General features: G+C 36.2%; 1 protein-coding gene across 5 annotated transcripts in view; it reads left to right on the forward strand.

Annotated features, from left to right (window-relative positions):
- The window catches only part of SYT1 (synaptotagmin 1), a 530829-nt gene that overhangs the window by 444928 nt on the left and 68924 nt on the right, over positions 1 to 16977 (forward strand). For all 5 annotated transcript variants that reach the window (XM_075209585.1, XM_075209583.1, XM_075209587.1 and 2 more), the window contains one exon: positions 14910 to 15027. In XM_075209585.1, the coding sequence (XP_075065686.1) occupies positions 14910 to 15027 (118 nt within the window). The remainder of the gene's footprint in view (positions 1 to 14909; positions 15028 to 16977) is intronic.

Consider the following 16977-nt stretch of genomic DNA (forward strand, 5'->3'; position numbering starts at 1 on the left):
AGAGTTGATGGTTAAATATTCCAAAACATTAAGTCATCTGCAAAATTTGGGAAAATGTCAAGCAGGGCAATATCTGAAACATAACAAATATTTTTGTTTATCCAGGCTTCAAACCATTTGGGATACCTAGAGGGAAAGCCAGGTTATTCCAGTGGGAAATAAAACAATTAGAACTTTCTTTTTTCTTTAATGAGTTATCACAAATGCTGCAGGAGAAAGAGAGTATTGGCAGTTCTCTATAGACTGGGAGATATGAACGATGAAGAACCAATAGCAGTGTGGTAAGAGAAATAAAGTTTATGAAAACCGCTTCATAGTCAACACAAAGTTTGAGGCCTGGGTGAACATGTATACTGAAGCTTTTTAAGGAACTCTCACCAGTAGCGTTTGGAAGCAGTAGAGGAGTCAGGACAATAGGTTCATTTTCACAGTGTTAAACTGACCAATCTAGGCAATAAACATTTTGGTGGGATGCATTTTATTATATGATTTTAAAACCACCGCTAAATGGACAAATTTACCAAACACAAACTGCATTATTTATTAATTGGCAGGTTGTATAAAATTGCTTCTGATGTGAGGCAGTGTTAAAAGACACTAACTACATGCAATTTACCAGGTATAGTTTTGGAACAGAACATTCGCAAAACTGCTGCAAAAACTGTTCACTCCTGATTTAACCCTTTGTGACGTGTCTGATTTTGACACTGACATGTATCTTGAAGGTACGCCTTTTAGGAATCGTGTTTTTTTGCATCCCATAAGCCTGGGGCAAGTTAATCGGTTGATGAACATAACTGTCACATCTGTACTCTGGATGCATCTGTTTGTTTTATTTAAAGTTGAATGTATCATAAGATTTGTGTCTAAGCATACTTTTGCAGCTACCTTGTAGCCACATTTAGCAATCAACTGAAAATCAGAAACCCTCTTCGTAGACATCATACTCTTGATGCATGGGATTTCACCAATTTCTCTAATGAGAACCATGTCTTAAAAAGGGGTCTTCGAGTGCAGTTTCTCTTGCATCTTTGGAAACCAACACTTGCATTTACATATTCAATAATTCAAAGTGTACCACATTTTAATCAAAATGTGTAATTCAATATGTAGGTTTACATGCACTTTCTCCAAATATATGCTTTTACATTACTCAATGCTATAAACAGATTCAAAATTAATTTGAATTTAGAAACTGTTTACCCAGGACTTTGTTTCTCTGGAGATATTCTCCCCCAAAGGGCTTGTGCATGTGAGCCCTGAAAAACAATGCTAGATAAAGCATACACAACATTTTGTGCTTTGTCCTCACATTAACAGACCACAAGAAGCCTGTTCATTAATAAGTATTAAAATACTTTATGAAAGGGAGTTATTTTAAACCATTTCATGTGTGTATGCTAGAGCAGACCAAATGCCACCATTAGGATTACTGTCCAGTTTGGTCACACATAGACAAGATTTTTCAGCTTGGTGCTCGGATAAAGTAGTTGTATCACTTTTGACTTCCACTGGGGCCTGTTAGTGCAGTAAGAAGACACATGCCAATAATGACCATTTTACAACCAGAGTTTCCCAATTAAGATCCAATCATTCTCAGATTATTATCTGCCATTGCTCTTCTTTTTGTGGTCCCCATTGTTGTGAGATTGACCCACTTGCCTAATGTCACGCAATACCAAACTTAGCTTAAGGCCTGCCTTTCAACTGACAACACCCCTTTAATCATTTACAGATATAATTTGGTACATAATGAGAAAAAGGTTGAAAACCCCTATTATAAGCAAATATTTGTCTACATCAAACGCCTCTCAATGCCTTTCATTTTATAATTTGATGCTTGAACCTTTTAAGCCAACAACATAATTGAGAAATGATGTCTAGTCAACAAAACAGTTATACACTAAGCCTACCATTGTGCATATTAAAACCAACACCATCTGTTGGTTATTTGTTTGCTACATATATTTTGAATTCTGTACCATATGAATATACAGGGACATGTGAAAACATAAATTTTACCTCTGAGTATCAACTTATGGGAGCATCTTAAACCTCTCTTAGGAAGCTGTAAGACAGATATTAGTATGCATATGTTTGTGTGCTCCTGTTTCTGTGCATATTATTGTTGTATAATTAACATGCGTCAATATGCACAATGCAATTCATGCTGTGCCCACAAATCAACCAATCCTTTACAAATATATTTAGCAGCATGAGGACTCTAGCAAACATTTTTAGCTGATATCTTGCTGGATTGGGCTAGTTTGTTTCATGTCTAAAAAATATAGTATGTTTTCCTTTGAATGTTGCTAATGTACTACATGTTTTAAACGTTATAAGTTGTCCATTTGCTCTGCATAAGCAGAGTGGTTGGCATTTTTAGCTAAAAGCAAAGTCTTAATGTTGTGTCTAGTCTGCAGAAGGACAATTACTCTGAGAGCAAAACAGAAGACAATAAATTGTGAATCTTCTGTTTACTTTCTTTAATACTTTCAGACAGTAGTACAATGTGTTTTCAACAAGCTTTTACTTTAAAAGGGTTATACAGCAACTCTCAACTTCTGCATCTTCTTTAACATGGTTTCCTTTTTGCCAGATAGGCAACAACCTGAAAGGTTGATCCAAGAACTTTGTGAGTCTCTGCTAAGTTTAATGGATCATTTAATTTATTTTTCTTAACTGCTACATATTATGCAGTACTTTACAGATAATATTTAATAATTCTTATAAGCCCCTGCCCCAGTGTAGTTTACAATCGGTATTCCCTACCACCCATGGTTTAAGTGTTGACAGAAACCAATTCATCTAACGGTACATCACTGGAGTGTGAGAGGAAACCGGAGCACCTGGAGGAAACCTAGAGAAGAGATATTGCCATGGTTGGAAAGGACACCAAGGTCCCAGCACTGTGATGTAGCAATGTTAATCACTGTGCTACTGCACTGTCACTGTTTTTTCTGACTTGTAATCTTCAAGGTATAACACCAACTAAAATCATCTTACTAAAATGCTAAAAAATAAATAAAAAATGTCCCTCTTGTTAATCAGCAATTCCAGTTAATAATATCACTGTGAGAGCGACCCTAAAGGACTACCCACCATTGGGGGCTTTAACTCTCTTTTCATTATTGCACTGGGGTCTTTGTTGGTTGACCTATCTTTCTGCAGCACAATCATATGTGAACATTGATGGAATTGTGTATAACCACACTACTTCTGAGAAAAGGGAGGATGGAAGAGGGGCAAGGACTGCAATCATGCAAAAGCTAAAGGTGAAGAAAAATGATTTAAAAAAAAATCATAATTATTATGTGAAGCCATAGAAGAAAAAGTCCTTTCCTCAGACTGCTATTATGTTACTTGTGATTTTGTACAATGTATAATCATCGGGGTCTTATTCCCACTTACCTGGTCCAGCAGTGTCACTTTGCAGTCATCCGTGCCCCTCCTGGCCATCTATGGCACATCTAAGTCATGTGTCATTATCTGTAATTAAACACTCGCCGTTGTTCTGCCTCATGGGTGTGCCCATCTTAGATTGCATCACATGGTCCATTCTAACAAACTAGCAACAGTGATCACATGTTTCAGCCAGCCTATCAGTGCACAAGGCACCCTATTTAAACCAGGAACGTTGGTTGCACATTGCCAGAATAACGAATGGCTATGATTTAGTGCCTGACTGCAGTATTGCCTACCATCATTACCAAGTGCTCTGTTCCTGACTGCAGTATCTTCTATCAGCATTACCAAGGGCTCTGTTCCTGACTGCAGTATCTCCTACCAACATAACCAAGTGCTCTATTCCTGACTGCGGTATATTCTACCAGCATTTCCAAGTGCTCTGTTCCTGACTGCTGTACATCTTGTCAGCAGTGCCAAGTGCCTCTCGTCCTGTCCATTGCAGCCTTCTCCTGCATATATCTCACACACGTCACTTTGGGTTCAGACCCCCATTGTTGCTCCACCAAGTGTCAGTTCTGAGTCTCCTGTGGTTCATTCCATCTCTGAGTTCCCTGTAGCAGGTTCTAGGTTTGTGTGCCTGGGTTCCGGTCTCAGACCTGAGTGTTCTGAGTTTTGTTTCTCAGGCCACTAGTACCCACAAAAGCCGTGCTACTCTTCCGGGTAAGGCCCAGATGAGCAGGAGTGTCCTCAAGTTTCCGAGATTCAACTTTTTGTCTACTAAGCCAGCGAAACCCAATGGTCCTGATGCGAATCTCCAAAACCCACATCCCAGTATGTCTCTGCAGCCTGCCGCTCTCCCAGGTCTGAAATAGAATGGGCTATAGAAGTATTAGTGGGATAGAACAGTGAGCTCTGACTGCTATGTCCTGTAACAGTAGACAGCCATATCAAGAGGGTGGTTTACTTACCCTTGAATTCCAACATTTTGCAGCTGAAATAGATTGATGTATGTAGAACTACCATTTACTGTTAAATTCCTTTATTGAAAGTGGGTGGGGGGTTCTGACCATTCTTATTTTTTTTTTCTTGAGGTATTGAAGACTTTAAGCTGGGTCTAAATTTATGAGTTGTTTTGATTTTTTTTCCATATGTATACTATTACTTCTACTACTACTATGTCAGATGTGTATGTGAGTTTCAAATGACAAGGCAAGTGCCCTATGTTACAATAACATTGAAGATGTGGAGGAGATTGTATTAACTGTCACTTCTGGAGTTAGACTTAATGAAGGTCAAGTCCCAATTATAACAGGTGGGATGTCATATTGTTTCGTAAATGAGCAGTTATCAATGTTGAATTGCAACAGTGATTTTCTCTGCTTGTAAATAAGAGGATACAACATTTGTTTTCATTCTATAGTGAAAGTATACTTGTGGTAAAAATATGTATATAATAAATTCTTAATGGTGTCATTGGGGTGCCATTAAAATATATATCCTAATGAGATGCTTTTTTTCCTAGAATACATATTTCTCATGTACCTACACTATGATAAAATACGTCAAGTGTGTGGCACAAAAAGAAGCCAAAAGACATTTTTATGAATTGAACATACTTCATATTGTAGTGTGACCCTGTTTTCCTTTTCTAAAAAATGGGAAATCTGTACGAACTTAAAGTCATAGATCATAGATCATAGAACAGACTATAAAGACCACAGAGGTCTGTGCCCTGATTACAAGTACTCCAGTGTCTGGGCTCTTCAGTGAGTTTGAATGTTGGCACAGTTTATACTTTTGCACCATGTAGTACACAGGCAGTGCACTGATAATTACAAGGTAAGGAGGGAGGAGGAGAGTAATCGAAAACCTTATCTAAAAACGTTACAATATCATACATTTAAAAATATCAAAGTATTAAACTACATTTGTCTGAAATCGCAATTATTGATCGATAGCTACAGGTAGGAATTGTTATATATTTGTAAATTAATAAATACTTAAATGTAGATGTAAATTAATTAAGCTCACATCCTTCTTCCTACAAAACCCAATCCAACATCCATGGCTGAAATTGATTTTAGGAACTGAAGTAAAATTAATTCAGGACAGTGGGATGTACTTGTATAATAATAATAATAATAATAATAATAATAATGTTTTATTAGTATTTAAATAGGAACATATATTTATATAGCGCCTAAACACTCCGCAGTACTTTAATTAGTAATAAAAATAATTGAGAGCAGCGTAACTGTTTTGTACATTGTATATACATTTTTAAAATGTGAATGTCCACAAAATTGAAAAAAAGAAAGCATGCATTTGTAAACAGATCTGCAGCAAGGAATAGTAATTGCATTTTGTCTACAAAGTAGAACTGACCCTTAGGCAAGTGATTTCCATATCATTGGGCTTACTGGAAGTAACTTGCAGATAGCATTTATTTACATGGAATGAAAATAGTGAAATATGCTGTGTGGGATATCAGAACTTCAAGATTCCTAGCATCCACATGGCAGAACAATGAAAACACATTCTGGTCTTGATTTCTCTCATAAATGGTATTGCCACTGTTTTCAAGCCAGCTTATTTTCCATGCAGGCAATTGCACTGTGTATTCCGATTTTCTCATTATAATAGAACAAAGATTACCTCTCCACACCATACAATAGCCACATTATTTCACTGTAATTATAGAAGAGCTGTGCAGTTTAACGTCCTGCAACATCTCGTAATCTATAAAAGAAAACAGCTTCAGCATATATTATGTTTCCGCTAAATGTTTAATTCATTCATGGAAAAGCTTTTTGACAAGCTATAGTTAATAAGTTTTCCATGCTGTCAAAAGTAATAATATTAAGATTCTGTTCTGAGTTAAATTAATTTTGTTTTGTGCAATGGCCCACATAAACGTGAGTGACATTTAGAAATATGATCAGGCAGAAGCTAAGAGGAAGCCAACTTTCAAAATGGAATGAGATGCAATCATTAGAGCATAGCAGCCAGCTGTAGGCATTAGTGGTAAGAGGCAAAGTGCACTAAAATGTCATTCCTGAGAGATTTTCCTTTTTGGTCTCATTTCAAAGAAATTCGCCCTACCTTTTTCTTATTTTGTTTCCCTTTTTAGTTCTAACATTTCCCTTGAACCAAGACACGTGATATTTGACATCATGACCTCCATTTTGAAATGAAAGAGCATTTTCCGGCGCCTAGGCTCTGAAGTGTTTTCAACCATAGCCTTTTAGAATTGTGTGAAGATGATTGCATAGGCTTTTCAGCTGGTAATGACGATGAAGTAGCATTTTCATAAAACCCAAATTATAGTGTTTATTTGTGAAGCACCTTTAACTTCCTGTCAGATAGCAACATAATTCTCATATATAGTTAAGAAACTAAATTAAAGTGCTACGGTCTTAGGAAAGAATTTTGTAGCTCTTCAGTTGACGTTTCTGTGTTGTTTACAGCCACAAAAAAAGGAAAACTTTCCACTAAAAGAAAATGGACATAATGGCCAGTTTCACCAAAGATCTAATACTACCTTTTTATAATAATACAAGTTTTAAAATAGATGAGTGTTCCAGATGTCTTTTCAAAAAAGTATTTCAGTTGTATACTTTTCTTTTAGTCCCTTCGTGAAAATTAAATAGAATGACAGATTTTCTTTATAGGGTTTTTTTTAAAAAAGCAGTATCTTATTGAATGTTCCTCATTCCTCTAACTCTCCATATGAACTCAAGAAACAAGACCATCCCATTTGTATATTAGCTAACTGATTTATTAAAATGTGATTCTTTAAAATGTAGAACTGCCATGTTTTGTTTCTCAGTGCATGCAAACTCTGGTATAGAATCTATAGCCTTTCTATAGCTTAAAAACCACAGGCTACGCTGCTACACACATGTTTTATTGAATGGATGAAAAAGGGAACACATGCAATAGTCTTAAAAATCATGGGTCAACTATTACTAAAAATAAAACTCATCTATAAAACTTAGTTATTAATATATGAGATAATGTACCTACTACCAAAGATTATAGGGATAATTTAAATCATTAAGGAGTTTTATGATAATATAAAGCAATGCTACTCACTAGGAATTTTTCAAGAGCCATAAATAGGTACTAACAAGCAGACGCGGGCTGGGAGAGGGAAGGCCGGGGGGCACACAGGCGGCCGCATCACATGAAAAGGGATGTGGCCGCGTCATCGATGACGCGGCCACATCCCCTGTCATGTGATGCGGCCGCCTGTGCGCTGACGCGGCCGCATCTCATGTCATCAGATGCGGCCCTCCGGCCCTAATAGCGGTCAGACTGCCCCCCTGCCCCCCTGCCCCCCGGGCCAGCCCGCCCCTGCTAACAAGTACAGTATAAGTGCATTTATATACACACAAATATACGAACATTGCCCTCCTCACATGTCTGTGTACGTATGTATGTATGTATGTATGTATATATGCATATATAGCACTCATTGCCCTCTTATACAATTACCTTTAGTTTTGACAAGTGTACTGCTGTCACTCTGCTGCATGATCCCATGATCCTATGCTGCTCAGACAGGAAGTGAACATGTTTCCTCTCAGAGCACAGAATTGTGGGGTATTTAAATATGTATGAGGCTAATAACTTTCTCAGGTATGATATTAAATAACGGCAATTTCATGGACATACGTACCAGGAGACAGGGAACGTAGCTTGCCTCAAGTGGCGGTTTGTGGGGATTTGACAAGTGAAGCAGGAAATAGTGGGAAGGCAAAATATTTATTGAATGGATCAGTGAGACTGCAGATAGTGGCACTTGTTACTGCTGTAGGCCACAGATCCATGCCATCAACAAGTCTAGAGAACTACAAAACACTGACATCATGGATCAGCCATGGCGCCTTCACGTTAAGTGGACAATGCTATTGGCACATTACTAAGCAGTACCAGCATATTGCTGGGCATTATTGCTGGCATATTACTGAGAAGTACTGCTTTGCTCATTAATATGCATATTATTGAGCACTGCTGTTGGTATATTACTTGCATCACTTTGTTTAGCTTATTACTGTGCATTAATGTAGCCTATTACAGGGTATCATACTAAGATCCCCACTACTGTTGACATATTACTGGAAATTAATGATGTCATCCTACTTGGCACTACTACTGCTAGTAGTAATACTGGCTACTACAGTTGGCATTTAACTGCACATGTGCTTGTTACTAAGGCAAATTATAGCCATTACTACTGCTGGGCTTATCAGTAGCCATATTGGCATTACTGTTGGCATGTTAATATATTTTTTTATCTGCCAGAATTTTAAGTTACTTTCCCTGGGGCGCTACATTATGCACTCTTTCTTGGGTGTTTTAATGTATCAATCACTGGTGGCACAATATAGATGATTTTTGTAGCAGTTAGGTCTGATACGCACCGGCTTTAATTTTAAGTACACACATTCTTGAAGCCTCGTAAATGTGTTTTATGCTGATAGTAAAAATGAATGGAATGGGCCTATACACACAATGCTTTCTGACAAGGGTTCACTCTGCTTTGAATCAATGTCATTGTCCACCAGTTTCAGTGCTCGGTAAAATACAATAATAACATGGGAATGCTCATTAAGTGCATAGTATATAATGTTGCAGGGACATTTTGAGATTGGTTAATAAACACAATTTTAATGTTCTGTAAAACTGAGGAAAAGGTACAAGGTTTTAGTTTGCTTTGTTTTCCAATACCAGTGTGTACAGGCCTGAATACTAAACGTGTTCAGCTACTGTTCATGTACAATATTCAGTAATTTTACTTTCTCCAGTTGAGATGTTTTTTACATTATTTCCATAAAGTATAGTACAGTAAATACAATACATTTAGACAGTATCTCTTAGTTTTATTCAGTTGTTCGGCTTCATTTTTAATTCAAAGACTGTGCCGTGTCAGTCATCGCTACCATCTGAAAACAAGTATATTTAGGAGAAACACAGGACTTGAATCAGCTGCATCTGCGTTAAAATGCCCTTACTTGTACATGGCCTATGTTAGTTCGCCTTTTCCCTCCCCCATTCTGTCTTTCAAGTCATAAGTGAGTGGTATGTCACAAGTGTGCAGATAAGAATTGCCAGCCATTGTGCTCATTGGCGCAATGTTATTTCTGTGATGCATTGTGCAAAATCACAAAAGATACAGTGCGCAAACGGACGGACGTCCTAACACGACTCAAGACCTCTGACTCTGTACAGGTATTGAATCAAATGAAACTTAGAGCACTGTGCATTGTCTTGGATGTTTTGACAGTTTTCAATAGTGCTGAAAGTATATAGTTTAGCCCTGAACAGTTCTATAATACAGATCTCTCACATATTATAAATTGATACCATGCACTTTCTTTTCTAGAACATTTTTTTATGAATCTGATTTAATATAAGCTTAGACTTGCAAACATTAAAGGAAGATTATGCTCAATGCATAACTCTGAAATATATGTAAATGTTTCTGGAATCATTTTATGCTACTTTATGTTACTTATTAATAAGTCAGGCTGTAGTTTTGCAGGGGAATTTAAACAATCCTTTTTAGTTTATTAATAAATAAGTTTTTTTCACCACACTGAGAGGCTGAACAGACTCCCATGCTAAGGTGTGTGTTGGAGACATGATTTTAATTAGTTCATACAAGCACTGCATGAAAATGAGCATCTGTTGTGTACTTAACACTTCTAAGCAGGAGTTACAGGGTTATTATTAATATTATCAAATGTTATAATTATTGTTATCATCAACATATTGAACGCTGAGCAGGCATCCTTGCCTTGAATTTTATGCCCACCCCAAAGGTTACAGGAGCTGGACAGACACAGAAACGGGACATTACCACATAGGGTGTTGAGCAGTAGGTTAAGATTTAAATGTTGCGATTGGTTAAGAGATATGAAGCATGGCAACAATAGTAAGTTTTTGTAAGATGCTAACAGACGCATGGAAGCAAGTGGTGGGATGGCATCTATATTCTTGACTTAAATTTTCTTTTTACTACAATCCAATGTTACACAGCATGGGGCTGATACAGAGAGAGTACTATGCCAGTTTGGGAAGCGTATCTGTGAAATTGCTTTGTGCATGTCCAACAAAGTGCACTTCATAACACTTTATAGTCTAGATGGGCCACATATATATGCGCTTATGCATATTTTTGTAATTCTGGCATTTACACCACTTTGTCCTGAAGATCCTGGAGGGAAGGGGTGTTCTAAAGTAGATAGCGTAATTTTGAACAGATGCAGATTGAGACACAGAAGCATAAATACCTGTCCAAGCCATATTTTCGGGTGTTCAGCGGCAGGTGCAAATAGCAGGTGATGTTGATGATGATGTTCACCAGCAATAGTGAACCGCCTGTGATTGGCTGTTTGTGAATGCTCCACTGATGCTGATAGGTGCTTTCTTAGTGCAAGTGCACATATTATAGTTTTGTATGTATTTCTCTGGTGTTAGACAGGTTTTTGATGTTTTATTGATGCCTAGTAGCAAATATGTATTTTGGCAAATGCTTATAAACATGGGCTTAAATGTATGTGACTTATGCCTGCATAAACAGGGCACATATGCTACTGGTGCAGACCTTTACATATATCTTACAACATCTTATAACTATAGTTACAGCTTTGCATATCTCTGCAAGTGCTGTTTTTTTAGCGAGCGCAATTTGCAATTGTGATTTGCGGCCAACTCTGCACCAACCCCTGTGTCTTCATTGGCAGTCCCCACCCAGTATTATTTATTTTATGAAAGGAAGGTTCATCTTAATAGGTTTTACTGCAAAATAACCTTTACCCTCATAGCCATATAAGTTTTCCTCAGATAAATCACAATGTAATCCCAAACATGTCTTTTTCCTCCATTGCCTTCAATACTGAAAATATTTATGCAGGTTGAAAGTACATCCTGTAATGTATAAATTAAAGTTAAAGTTTTCCAGTTACTGTATCATTTGATGGCAAGTTATGAAATTCTAGGGAAAGTATTGCCCCCTATGATCATCATCACCATTTATTTATATAGCGCCACTGATTCCGCAGCACTGTACAGAGAACTCACTCACATCAGTCCCTACCCCATTGGGGCTTACAGTCTAAATTCCACAGACAGACAGACTAGGGTCAATTTTGAAAGCAGCCAATTAACCTAGCAGTATGTTTTTGGAGTGTGAGAGGAAACCGGGGCACCCGGAGGAAACCTACGCAAACACGTGGAGAAGGTACAAACTCCACACAGATAAGGCCATGGTCGGGAATTGAACTCATGAGCCCAGTGCTGTGAGGCAGAAGTGCTAACCACTACACCACAGTGCTGCCCTTATACATAGCTTCATGAATGCCTCCTATTTATCAACTCAGAACAATCATTGACAGTTCTGGAAATGGACCATTTTTGCATTGAAATGTTTCCTAAGAAAGTGTTATTTTGATGCAAAGCCTTTTACATGAGGAAGGTGATGAGTAACGCATGACAAGCAGCTCTGAGAGAAGAACTTTGGTTCAGTTTAGTCTTCTAAGGGAGCAGGTTAATTCTGTATCCGTGAACTACACACTGGGAACCTTCTAACAGTACCTTACAGATTTCATGTAATGATCAAAGTAATTTACTTCCATAAATTATTTATTTTCAGGGCAGAGTAAAAGTTGCTCCTACAGTATCCACACAGTACCTATGAGATAATTAGGCCACAGGAGAGCCTTTCTGCACATCATAACATTTTATAGTCTAGAGGGGACTGCAACTCCCATCTCTACATTCTTGGTAGCTGCTATGAAAGTTGTATGAATACTACAGTCTGCAAAATTCTAAGAAGTCTCTTCTGATCCTTGTAAAAGTGTCCAAGTACTAGAAAATAAACCTGACCAAACATAATAACATTTCAAGTAAGAAGTATCTGAACATACTATATATGCAGAAGTGATAAATGGGTAACATCGTAACTTACATTCATGGTCTCAGCTGCACACTGGTGGATATTGTATCTTAATTGAATGGCATTGTGATGTACATGCTGCAAATGTAATTGCAATAGAGTAAAAATGATTTGTTCTAACTATCTGATATGTAACTGGTAAAGAAGGTTTAAAAAAGGCAAGATGTTAAGATAATATACTCCACGGTCTTCAAAATCATTAACATTATTCATGATGGTGGTTTTTATTCATATATGGTTCAAAATGCAGTGATTAGTGTTATACACTATAAAGACAACCTTGGCATGCTCCAGCACAGCATAATGGGATGATGGCGAAAAACAGGGACAATACCTTTAAGGTAGGAACCATTGAAAGCTGTGCTGACAGTGGGGCCCTAAGAGCTGAATAGGAAAAGATATGAGCGATACACATGGAGCTAAAAATATAAGACATCAGTGATGAGATGAGGTGTATTTAGTTTAAAGATGCATTGCATTAAATTGATGTACCATGTTACCTTTCTCCATCAATGACTACAAATATTATTCTGTTGCCTTATGTGTTAGTTGCTCCGCCCTCACCTTTTAAATTGTGAGCTCATTTGGGTGGGGCAATCATTTCTTTCTGTTTTTATTGCATTTTAAATAATTTATTTGCATTATGATTCCGTCAATGTACAGTGCTTTATAATTAAAGGATAATAGAACTGTGATATATTTCTACAAGAAGGCTATAACACACACTTAGTAAGCACCTGATCCAGGACATGGGTATGTATTGTCCTGAATAAATGTATAGTGTATATCTGTATTATATAGCTGGCTATCATTTAAATGAGTTCTGTAATCATTATTGATCAAGGTTTTATTTGTCCTTATGAGCAGAAGTATCTTAAGCTTTGTTTATGTTTATAAAAATATAGTCACTTTATCAATACTATGCAAACTATAGTGGTGGGAGGTTAATTTGTTCAAAAGAAGATATATTTTTTAAAACCATGTTTTATTGGATATAGACCACAAGTTTACATCACCGGGATGTGCTATATAATTTGATGGTGACATGTGTGCTACAGTAATGTAAACACTGATTAATCTAATTAATCTTATGCCAGAAATGGGACCATTTACATTCTTGAAATAAGAATTCATCTTTCATGATTGTGTTGCTGCTGGAAAGCCATGTTCTCTATTAAATGTGTTCAAACATGGCTGAAGGAAGGAAAGGGAACAAATCCAGTTGAGCATGTACGTGTAAGTTGCCTGAGTTGAGGGAAATTAAGTTACAATTAAAACTATAATTAAAAAATGTAATTAAAATGACAAAAATAAATGACAGTATCCATTCCTATTTGTGTGCCTTTTGTAAATCAATAGTAAATCATAAACAAGGCAGAATTAATATGTGCTGTGTATTTCAGAAATGCTTATGTTTTGTAAGTTACCAGTTTAATCTGTCCCTCACTTTCATGCTGACATTGACCCCATAATATCACTGATTCTCATAAGTATTTTGAAGCAGGAAACAGATTCAACTCTCTTTGAATAGTTAAAAAAAAGATCATTGTGCTTTAGGGAGATGAATATAAAGCTGAAAAATGCAGATGTTCATCTAATCTAATTTTTCCACAAAGTGGATACTTAAAAATCTACATCAATGTCTTATTGGTTTATTCCAGACCATAACAATATATCGCACGTAGAGAAAGTGTTTATAGTTTTATATACAGTAATTTGTCCAGTGTGATATTTCTGACTTGTGTAGGAGGACAAAATTTTTCTAATTTGCATCTCTTTGGGGCACTGCAAAAACCAGTGCATGCATAATTGTCTTGTAGTCTCACTGTACCCTGGACAGTGCATTCACTCGCAAAGGCATTTGTAGTAACATAAAAACAAATTTAGCTGGCATGGAATACTTTGCTTTTTCAGCTTTTTGTCCTCTATTACTTTTCATTTTTATTAAAGTTGTAGTGGAATTTTCTTACAGCATTTTACTGTCATACTTCATACTATAAATGAACATGTAAATTGGGTTTAACTGTCCTATACATATGAGAAATTGTTTATTTCTGAGCTAAAAGAGGATATGAGAGTGCTAACTTAATAATTGGCTCAGGACTCAATGTAATACACTATAAAATCTGCAGCTATGTTTTTTTGTTATATGTTTGAAAGTGTTATACAAATTAGTGTGTGTTCAATAGGTCCCTTGGTCAGATTTGGGGCCAATAGACATATTTTAAACCCTGTCTGTTGTGCTATTGTAGCAGGTAACAGAAAGGAACTTTGTGAGCCTCATTTTAGTCCTCCCAAAGCAATTTGCTGGACCATCCAAATGCTCCTAGCTCTAGATACAGAATGTCAACAAAAACTGAGTTAGTTACTAAATTACCTTTAATACAGTTGAAATAATTTAGTGGAATGTTATCAGTGCCTTCCAACTACTTCCAAATAATAATGCACACTATAGATATAATTATAAACCAAATTATCTATAAAACTGCATAAATACAAACATTTTTGGCTGATTTATTGGTTGAATTGTTTTTTACAGCAAGAGAAACTTGGCGACATCTGCTTCTCCCTCCGCTATGTACCCACGGCTGGCAAGCTAACAGTTGTTATTCTGGAAGCAAAGAACCTTAAGAAGATGGATGTTGGTGGTTTATCAGGTAAGTGACACATAGCTACGTATGATTAAATGTATTTGCATTTAAGTCTATAAGTGAATACTAATGTCATTATCTTTTAATTATTTATTTCACTCAATTAAATGAAGCATCATTTCAAGCCACATTTTATGCCCTGTGTGCTATATGAGTAGTGGTTTTTCTGTTTTTTCCATTAGTGTTTGAAATAACTAATGTTCTGAATTGTCAGTTTTTATGGTGTGGACAACGCAAGGAAAATTCTATGAATTGACCTAATTTATGTGCAATATAGACAATGCCTGATATATATATATATATATATATATATATATATATATATATATATATATATATATATAAATAAAATATTAGAATGCTAAATTTTGCATTATATTCCATAAAATACTGTTGCCACAAATGCATTTTACCATATATTTCATATATGGCAATGTTATAGGGTAGACTAGAGATTAATATAAAGCAATAGACGGATGTGATTTTTTTTATAGACAAGTTCAAAATGCAGACCTGCTCTGCTTCTTTTCTGTGCAAGTGTACATTACTGAAATCCAATTTGCTTAATGGTGTATATGCTAGAGACTTTAAAAAGGTAAAAAGTCAATTTTCTTCCACTTAAGGACTAAACCCTTCATCAACTTTTAGGAGTTTTTTTTTCCTCCTAAGTTTAGCCTTACAGTGATTATGATAGGCAGGAAACACTTTGACTGTATGCACCCAAATCCAGAATACTCTTCCCAACAGCAAGTGAAATCTTTTGCACCTAAGACATTTAGCACCTTTGATCAGCATATGCATTCATATGTTCGTTAGCCCACAATGTCATAAAAAGACCATTTGCATTGCATATTTGCATTTTGGCATGGCTGTACATTAGCCTTCATAAAAGCATTAAGTGTCACCACATATGGAGGATGTACGATTTACTCCAATACTTTTAATAATAATAATCATCATAATTATAATTGTTGTTGCTATTATTATTATTATTATTTTGAGGACTGCAGACATCTGATATTCTGAAGGTAGAAATCCACTGAGAGGTTTTAGATACTTCTACTATAAAGTGTATCTAACAAACAGGTAGATTTACCATACTTCCCAACATGTCACAAAGCTTGGGGCACAAATAAGCCCCTCCCATGTCCCACCCAAACAGCACCAAGATCTGCCCAAACAAATCACATCCCCCCACACCACATGCAGATCTGCTCAAACATACCCATGCTATCAAAGAGCCATGCCCCTTTCATGGTCCACATATTGGGACAGATTTACTGACATCTCCTTTTGTTTTCTTGGTAGTAGTCACCAAACCATTCAAAAAAATAATGTAGCAAAGTGGGGCTAACTTGTCATCAAATCCATGAGTGGTAGTAAAAAGTAAAAACACATGCTCTCACATGTACAGATATTATAATCAAATTGCCTGCTACCTCAATGCCCTGATGTCTAACAGCTGTAGTGGCTAATTTCATGATAGCATCTATATATGTGAGGGCATGTATTGATTTTACTTTCACCCCTGGGGAATTGCCAAGCATCACATGATAGGAAAATGCTAAGGGGTCCATTCAGTATATCCTAGAATCCCAAAGTGTTTATTATACTATTGTATGTATTTGCAATGTACAGTAATAAATTATGAAGTTTTATTTATTTTTTTATCATTTAGACCTCATTTGTGTTCGCTCAATATTTTTTACATGTAGGACCAACCCATTCATCTAATGCACTTTACATTTTTCACTTTACCTGTAAACATCCAAATAAACATTTTTCAGATTTCTTTCCAAGCAACATTTGATTAACATATGTATTTTAAATCCTATTTATAATTTTGACACAGTTGAGGTTACCTTTGTGTTTTGTCACCTTTTTAAATATATTTATAAAGCCTTTGTATATACAGAAAAAACTGAACATTTATCATTAATGTTGTTAATTGATTAT

Source organism: Mixophyes fleayi, chromosome 4 (assembly GCF_038048845.1).
Source record: "Mixophyes fleayi isolate aMixFle1 chromosome 4, aMixFle1.hap1, whole genome shotgun sequence".
Lineage (NCBI taxonomy): Eukaryota > Metazoa > Chordata > Amphibia > Anura > Limnodynastidae > Mixophyes > Mixophyes fleayi.